This window comes from Eleutherodactylus coqui, chromosome 11 (genome assembly GCF_035609145.1).
Source record: "Eleutherodactylus coqui strain aEleCoq1 chromosome 11, aEleCoq1.hap1, whole genome shotgun sequence".
Taxonomy (NCBI): Eukaryota; Metazoa; Chordata; class Amphibia; order Anura; family Eleutherodactylidae; genus Eleutherodactylus; species Eleutherodactylus coqui.
In genome coordinates, this window is record NC_089847.1 from 85464388 (window position 1) to 85473207 (window position 8820).

The 8820-nt window shown below is 41.8% G+C and overlaps 1 protein-coding gene across 2 annotated transcripts in view; it reads left to right on the top strand.

Moving 5' to 3' along the window:
• LOC136582106 (pre-mRNA-processing factor 39-like) overlaps positions 1-8715 on the top strand; it is a 42336-nt gene extending 33621 nt beyond the window's left edge. Inside the window, exons 9-15 of one of the 2 annotated variants that reach the window (XM_066582910.1) lie at positions 1029-1155; positions 1290-1558; positions 3630-3805; positions 3909-3980; positions 6265-6655; positions 6752-6822; positions 6853-8715. In XM_066582910.1, the coding sequence (XP_066439007.1) occupies positions 1029-1155; positions 1290-1558; positions 3630-3805; positions 3909-3980; positions 6265-6655; positions 6752-6814 (1098 nt within the window). In that variant the 3' untranslated portion in view covers positions 6815-6822; positions 6853-8715. Of the gene's footprint in view, positions 1-1028; positions 1156-1289; positions 1559-3629; positions 3806-3908; positions 3981-6264; positions 6656-6751 lie in introns of both variants that reach the window. The other variant, XM_066582909.1, reaches the window with a different exon arrangement.
• Positions 8716-8820: the final 105 nt, after the last annotated feature.

Here is an 8820-nt window from a genome sequence, read left to right on the forward strand (position 1 = left end):
TAGTGATGTTTTGTAGGCTGCTACATTGCGAGAAAAAAGAAATTGCTGCATGTTCTATACAGCCACGATTTGCGATGTTTTGTAGCTCGTTTCCCTATGGAGCCTTCCTTTGTGTTGTGTCACATTGCATGAAATCACTGTTTTCAGGCGATGCAACTTTTACAGTAGGAAGTGCTACTGTTTCCCTAAAATATGCCCTAGATGCATTAAAAAAAATAAAAAAAACAGTACATCACCCAACAGGCACTGTCTGCTCCAACACACTTCTCCTCTCGAACATCCAGCACGCTTGTTTTCAGTCTTCAGCCGCCACTTCCTGGTCAGGCGGTTGAAAAATCCGACATCCAAGAAGCGCTGGCTCTGATTGGCTGAGCCGCAGCGCTCGAGAACCAATCACAGGCATCGCATTGAATGGCTGTAACTGGTTATTGAGCGCTGTATATAGATGTTTACACACATTGTATCTGATTGTAAATAAACAGAATAATCTGTTAATATTTGGGCAAATTTACTGCAAATGGTAAACTTACACCCTTCTAATGAATCTGTCACCATAAAAAACATTAAAAAAGCCCTGAAGGAGTACGCTGTGTGGAAAGCTGAATTCCAAGGATGTCATTATCTCAGATCTCACTTTCACTCCCCGCATGAAGCCTGCAAACTGCCTGTGCTCTGTATTGCAGTGAAGCACCTAGGAGTCCTGCTCCACTGGCTTGTAGACCTCAGTAGCGCTGGAGAGGCATTACATGGAGCACGGGTCATTGCTGGCTTACTGCAAGAGAGGGAAACTGAGCTCAATGATAATAATGCCCTAACCATTGTTTCATGGTAAATGCACATATTGTCTACAACAGACATGTAAATCAATGTTAGTATATCATAATATAGAGGGGAACTTTCAAGATAACTTTTAAATGTCAAATATTTATTACATAGATCTTGCAAGTCTGAAGATTAAAATGTCGCAGTCTTTTAGAAGAGACTGCTAGTATATAGCTTGAAATTCCTGACTCTCTGCATCTCTACAGTATGCTCGGTATATGGAGAGACATTCCATTGAAGCTGCCCGTTCCGTGTTTGTGAGAGCGTGTCGAACCCACTTACCACTGAAATATACGCTCCATCTTCAATGGGCTTTATTTGAAGAACAGCATGGTAGGTCGTCCTCTATAACTAGCAGTCCTTCCATAGATGAGCATTTTCTACTATTGATGTTTTTGGTTTTTTTCCAACCCGTAACTAAAGCCGTATCTATTTTTCTTGCCTCAATAATGGCCTCCTCTCACTAGGACAACTGGACTCCGCTCGGGCCATTTTTTGCAATCTACAGAATGTGTTACCCGAAGTCGCCATGGTGCGTGTGAGGCATGCGAACTTTGAGCGCCGGATTGGAAATCTACAAGAGGCAGAGAGGTTACTCCGAGAGGGTATACAGAAAAGCTCTGCCCCAGAAATGGCAGCGTTTTATACTGGCAAGCTTGCCCGACTACTCCTAAAGCTAAAAAAGGAACCTGAAAAGGCCCGAGACGTACTGATTGAAGGTCTCAAGATGGTACCGGTGAGAGAATACGAATAAATGATGGCTCTCGGAAAGCGGAATGGTTAAAACACAAATAAGTATTGCCTCCCTAATGGCCAAAATAGGAAATGTCTTTTAAGGGGTTGGCCCACTTCTAGCTATTGATGACATAAGGATAAGTCCTCCTGTAGTCGATTACCAGATTGCCCCCTCCCCTACTAATCAGCTGTTCCTCTGTGCTGTTGCAGGCAGTAGGTAGCGCTGTACATTTCAGGGTGGCCCAGTCTGGTACTGCAGAGTTCCATTCACCTGAAAATGCCACTTTTTTTTTTTTATTGTAAAGCTTAAATTTAGGTCTCATGTAAATATATTGGACATAGAAATCAGTCGCGTAAATTGCATTTTTTAACCTCTTAGTGACATAACTAACTTCAGCCTTTTTAAAAGGGTTTTCCAGTGAAATACTATTGATGACCTATCATCAGGATAAGTCATCAATATTTGATCGGCTGGGTTCTGTCGCTCAGCAACCCGACCGATCAGCTGAGCGGGGCGCATGCTGTCAGCGTCACAAGTACACAGAGGTCGGAGCGGAAGCCTCTGCACAGGCTTCTGTGTAGTGGCCAGCGCTTGTAACTGCAGCACAGTTCCCATTAATTTCTTATGAGAGCTATGCCTATTGTTACAAGCGCTGGTCACTACATGGGAGGTCGGCGCTGAGACTTTCACTCCAAATACAGAGGTCGGAGCGGGAGCCTCTGTGCCAACCTCCGTATAGTGGCCAGCGCTTGTAACTGAAGGCAAGGCTCCCATTGATTTCAATTAGAGTTGTGCCTGCAGTTATGAGTGTCGGCCACTATACGGAGGTCAGCGCAGAGATTTCAGCTCCGACCACTCTGTACTTGTGGCGCTGACAGCATGAGCCTGCTCAGCTGATCGGTCGGGGTGCCGAGTGATGGACCCCAGCCGATCAACTATTGATGACCTATCCTGATAATAGAATTTACTGTGCAGGGTAAATAATGTAATATTTTTTTAGTAGGGAATGCTATAGATGTGTCAATACAAATTTACGTATAATTTTTTTTTCAATATTTAATACCTTGTGCAAAAGGAAAAAAGTATTTTTAAAATCTCTACAGAAACATTTAGATGCCAAAGTCATTGCTGACCGAGGCATCTGTAAGGTTAAACTATGTTAGAGGAGTGATTAGATGCGCAAGTCCTAATCATTTCACTCCTTTTCTGAGAGAAAACCTTATATGTGACTCACGGTACAGCAAATATATTCTCTGACTATTTACATGCAATTATATCTTTTGAGCGATAATCATTGCGTGTAAATGCTACTATCATTGACTTTTCGGTCGAACGATCATTTTTAAGTGAGCGTAAAATCCATTGTTCAGCTGGAGAGCTGATAGCACGCTGTGTTTCTCCACGGGAGTGCTGATTACATTATATTCAGCATGGGGCCCGCGGCTGAACAAAGGAGCTGTATGCAGAGAACAAGCCACCTACTGTTCTCTGCATACAGCTCAGGGAGGCTCATTTATATGCAAATGAAGGTAGTAAGCTGCCGATTGGCATTAGTGTCCGTTTGCAGCTTATGCAAAACGATCATTCAAACTGTCAATAATCCTATCTTTTGAACAAATTTTGAGTGATCATCTTTGCATGTAAGTGGGCCTTAACAAAGAGGTGATAACATGGACAAACAGTTTTGACCACTTTTCCTGGGGCTGGGGGAGTGGCATAAGAATCACAGATCTTGTGTGCTGCTGAAAGATCCTCCTCTGTCTTTCCTCTGCGCATACTGACTGAAATGACAGCTGTGAATTCAGTATTCCTGACCCCACTTCAAACGGCTGTAGCTTTAAAATGACAGAAAAAGCATGTCCGTAGCCCTGATAGAATCGGAGCTACAACGGTTTACAGTAGAAGGAGCTCTGTTCATCAAAAACTGTAATGTCTTTTCCTGCATAAAGAACAGTGTTCATCCAAAACTGCTGGGAGGTAATGTTGTACTACATGTAAAGATTCAGGTTTTTCCAGTCATCTCAGATGAAACTTAAAGCATGTGTTTTTGTCTTACATTTTTTTCTTCCAGAATAGTCCTTACCTGCACCAGTGTTTGCTGGAAACGGAGGTATCCAGAGATGCTGTGGATGATGTGATACATTGTGTGGAAAGAGCTCTGAACAGCAACATCCACGATACTGTAAAGGGGATCTTGTCTCAAAGACGTCTTGAATTTCTGGAAGATTGTGGCAATAATATTAAAAGGTACGGAGGCTTGAAAGTCCTGAAAAATTAGTCCCATTTTTATTAATTATACAAATTTTATATTTTGTCTATGTAAATGTTCTGGTTTATTTTTCACTTGCAGTTTAAGAAATGCCTTTGATGAACATCAGAAACTGATCAAGCAGGAAGAACTGAAAAGGAAAGCAAATTACAAGTAAGAGTATTACCATTTGCTAAAAACTATCTAAAGGCCCATTTAGACACAGATGATCGCGCAAAAGACAGTTTGACCGGTTTGAGCGGTCATTTTGCATAGCTACTAATGATGTTCATTAGTTTCTAATGCCCTTTTAGCAACTTATTAACATCATTTGCATGTTAATGAGCCGCCAGGAGATGTATTTACAGAACAGCAGCAGGTGGTCTGTTCTTTAAACACATTCCCTTTGTTCTGCTGTGGACTGCCAGCTAATAACAATGTTATCAGAGCTGCCCAAGGGGGAACTTAGCATGTGGTCCCTGCTATCAGGAAGAATGGATTTCATACTCACATGAAATCCATCATTCAGCAGAGAATCAAACGATGGTAGGATTTAGACACAACAATTATCGTCCCAAAGCCATTGTTTTGACGAATTTTGAGCGATAATTGTTGTCTAAATCAGCCTTTAGTCCCTCTTCTAGTTGCTCATTGCAGATAAGCTAATAGGTTGGGTGTTAATGGGGTATTCAGGGATGGTTTTTATTTTTTGATTGATGACTGACAGCTATCCGCTGCTCGGATTCCCACCAATCGGCTGATTTTCATGGACTCTTGTCTTCTGACAGCCATAACTTTAAAAAAAAATCCGTCCACATAGCTGTGTGAGGGAATGTTTTTCGTGCGATGTAATTGAGTTTCTATTGGTAACATTTTCAAATACATGCTATTTGATTGCTTTTTAATTACATTTTTTTCCTGGAGACTGGGTGACCAACAAAGTGCAATTCTGGCGTTGTAGGATAAACAATGCGTTACTTTGATAGATCGGACTTTTACAGATGCAGTGATACAATTTTTTTTTTGTTTTGCAATTTTTATTATTATATATAGGAAAAGGTTAAAAAAAAAACAACTTTTACTACCTTTTTTTATAATCGACCTTTTTTTTTAACTCATTTTTGCTTTTAGTCTCCATAGGAGGTGTAAACTTGTGATCCTTTTGTTCTATTATAGAGTATATGCTGCATTTATATAATATGTATCTGTAGCTGGGGAGTACAGCCATGGTCAAACGTCTTGGGACTGACCCAAGTTTGGTTCTCACAAAGTTTGCTGCTGCAGTTTTTTTTAGATCTTTTAGTCGGCTTTTTCTATGTTATACCGAAGTACAATTATAAGCATTTCATGGGTTTTTAAACTTTTGATACATATTTCAAGTTTAGGCTACTGCAAGACTACTGCAATTTCCGCTGGCAGGCTGGCTATCTGCTTCTGGGCCAAATGCTGACTTTTATCACAATTTCAGTTTTTCTTTGTCCGACCCGCTTTTTGAAGATTGAGATTGGGATTTTCCTGGCCTTGGACCCAAAATGTCAATGTTTTGTTCGCCAAGCCACTTACAACCGATACTATTCTTTATTCATGGCAGTGCTTTTAGGCAAAAACGTGAGTGGGTCCACTGCCTTGGATGAAAAGTAACCCCACACATGAATGGTCTCAGGATGCTTTACTGTTGGCAGGACACAGGACTCCTTATAGGCTCACCTTTTTCTTCTCTGGGCAATCATTCTTCCAGATGTCCCAAACAGCCTGAAGGGGCTTCATCAGGGAATATAACAGTCCTCTACAGCCCAATCCCTGTACTTCCTGCAGAATGTCAGTCAGTCCTTGATGATGATCTTGGAAAGAAGCGGCTTCTTTGCCGCCCTTCTTGACACCAGGCCAGCCTCCAAAAGCTTTTGCCTCACGGTCCGTGCCGATGCCCCGACACCTGCCTGCTGCCATTCCTGAGCCAGCTCTGCATTGGTATTGAGCAGATCTCGTAGCTGAATCCTCTTTAGGAGACGGTCCTGGCCCCCTGAAGCCGCCTTCACAACAATACTGGAAATGGTGTTTTTGTGATGAAGTTCCTATTCATGGCAAGTAATGAGTGCAAGTTAATGTAATTCATCTGAGCACTCTTCATAACAAGCTAGAGGCAATGCAAATTGTCACTGAAGCAGCAACATTTGCGAAAACCAAAATTTGTGTCTGTCTCAAAACTTTTGACCACGATTGTGTATGGCGGTCATGAAGCGGTTAAATAGCTTTATATTAAAAGATGAAAGGGTTAATATACTTAATTATCCTTTTACATTTGAAAAGTATTTTAGCATTAAAAGGAGTCTGATTTGAACCGTGTGCCGTCTCTTATCCACTGAGATCTTCTGCTCCTCCTATTAATCTATGTGCCCAAGCTGGATGTCAAAGCAGAACATTCGAATGCACAATAATGTTATATTCTCTTCCTATACAGGTATGAAGAAGATAAAAAAGCCAAAACTCAATCTTTTAAACCACCTGTAGGGGATATTGTCATCCCAGGAGTTCCGCAGCCTGAAATTCCATCTCCAGCACCACCTTTAGTGTCTAAGGAAAGTGCAACTGTATCACCGGCACAAACTACTACTGTAAATGTGAAAACAGAAAATAAACCTGTCCCTTATCAGAAACCCCCTCCTGTACAGCCTCGCTTTCATCAACCAAGACCTCCCGCACAACCATATTTCCCTCGTCAAAGAGCACCAGTTCAAAATTTTATTCCCGTCGTTTTCAGAGCACGAATATCACCACCTATGCCTCCACCCCACATGGGAGGGCCACCTGTACAATTTCCTCCTTACAATTATGAACCATGGCAGCCTCCGGTAAGGGAAAAGTACAATGCGGAAAATATGGCCCCGTTTTGTTTTCACATTGTCCATCCATTTTCAATACTTACGTTTATTTTTTTTCTTCCTCAGAACTTTGAAGAATACAACAGACCACCTCCTTGGAATTTCAATAGGCTTTACCTACCTTATTGATTGCCTACCTTTTTGAAATCTTGCAAATTGTTGCCTACGTTTTTGAAATCTTGCAAATTGTTGCCAACTGTTTCAAGTCTAAAACCGTAATGGTGGTATTTTTCTATTTCATTCCCTTTTGGGGACCTGCCCAGAGCGTTACTTTTTTTAAATATCTCAATGCACTATGGGTAAAGCGGTGGCTTACCAGGAACATACTGATGGCAGTTACATACTAGACTACAGATGATCGGCTTTTGCCAATTATGGTCATAACCATCTACCCAATAAACTGTGTTAAGACAGTGTGGCTGCATCAGGGTTATGGTTTTCCTAGGGAACAGCAGGGTATGATCCTGGAAGAAGGCATGAAGACCAACACAGCCCCGTGTGTGCCATCCCATGCTGTTTTGTATTTGGTTTCCTTCAGTTTAGTTTCACGTGTTTACTTGTTAATTTCTGTAAATAAAGTTTGACACGATAACTAAAGTTTAAGGAAGTTCCTACAAATTACATTTATGGAATGTCCACAATAAGTGCCACAAATGCCAATACGTAGGGCTCACATGTGCAAAATTCTTCATTTAGGGACTTTTCACACATGCAGAATATTTCTGCTCCATAATATTCAATATATACATGTGGATTTAGGTGCAGAATTTTCTGTGCCTTTTAGATGTGTCTTGCAGAAATAATCCACGTCTCAAAGGTCTCTTGCTCATCTGTGATGGGGTCCCGACTTTACTCAAAGAGCAGATTTTAGGGTAATAAAACATTTCAACATGCCCAGTCCTTTTGCATTAAGAGGAGGTAAGCTGCAAGCAGTGGCTTACTCCCCATTCAAAACTCATACACCCTCGGCTTAGCCAGATGTGCATGTCTGTGGGTAGTTGGGAAGAATAGCTGTTGGCGAAACTACAATACCAGAACGAAGATTGGTGGGGAGACTACAAAATCAGAGCAAGGCCGTCTCACACGAGTGTGTCAGTATACCATAATCTAAATGCTGAATACGCTGTACCAATCTCCCAAAGGCGGCCATGTTACTGCTCACACAAAATACATGTGCAAGAAAACTCACAGCATGTTCTATCGTGGCACTTTTTTACGTGGGCATACATGCAAAGATAGTACATGGTGATGGGTGGCACGTAGCCAAGACTTAATGTCAACTGTTTTCATCCTGTTAGATACATATACAGAAGAGAGGTCCAATGTCAGAGCTCTCCTGCGTACTATTAGAAACGTGCTATACACATTTTATGCAATTCTAGGATGCCTCTATTAGGCCTCATGTCCACTGGCAGGTCTGATTCCATGCGATGAATCCCACACGGAATCCAGCCCTGCCTGGGGTCAGCGACTCTCGCACACCTGTATTTTCCCGGCAGTGGCGTCCACCTCTTCCGGGTGTGCCGTACAATGCATGGTCCTCACAGCTCCATGTCCAAAATGTACAGTACAGTTTTGTTTTTTTTTTCCCCCTCCAAACTCCTGCGTTCCCACGAGATCCGCGGAACGTTCGCAGTGTCAGCTGCAGGTGTGCCGCGGATCGTACAGCTTCCATTGACTTCAATGAAAGTCGTACATGCGGGAACCGCACAAAAATAGAGCATGCTGCGATTTGTTTTTCAGACTGAAAGGTCCGCCAAAAACCTCTGCATACTTTCAATTGATTTGCGGATGCCCAAGCTTCCCTATGGGCGGCTTCATTTGTGGATCTCCCGTGTGCATTCTGCAAATCAAACCCGGCTGTGGACATTGGACCTTTCAAAAGTAGATATTAGAGAAATTTGTAAATGCCTGTTAGATCAATATACATATAATTTACAGCACTATTACTAATTATTTTCCCCAATGTGAAACATTCATAACTCACATTTAATTTTCAAAAGACTTCTAATAAAATCATCATGACAGATTATTTGTGTTTGTAGAGTAATTCCAAGGAATCCACAACACGCTTCCCACCCAAAATAAAGGAGGCAGGGAAATTGAATTGGAGAGGGATAGGAGTGTCTGTTACG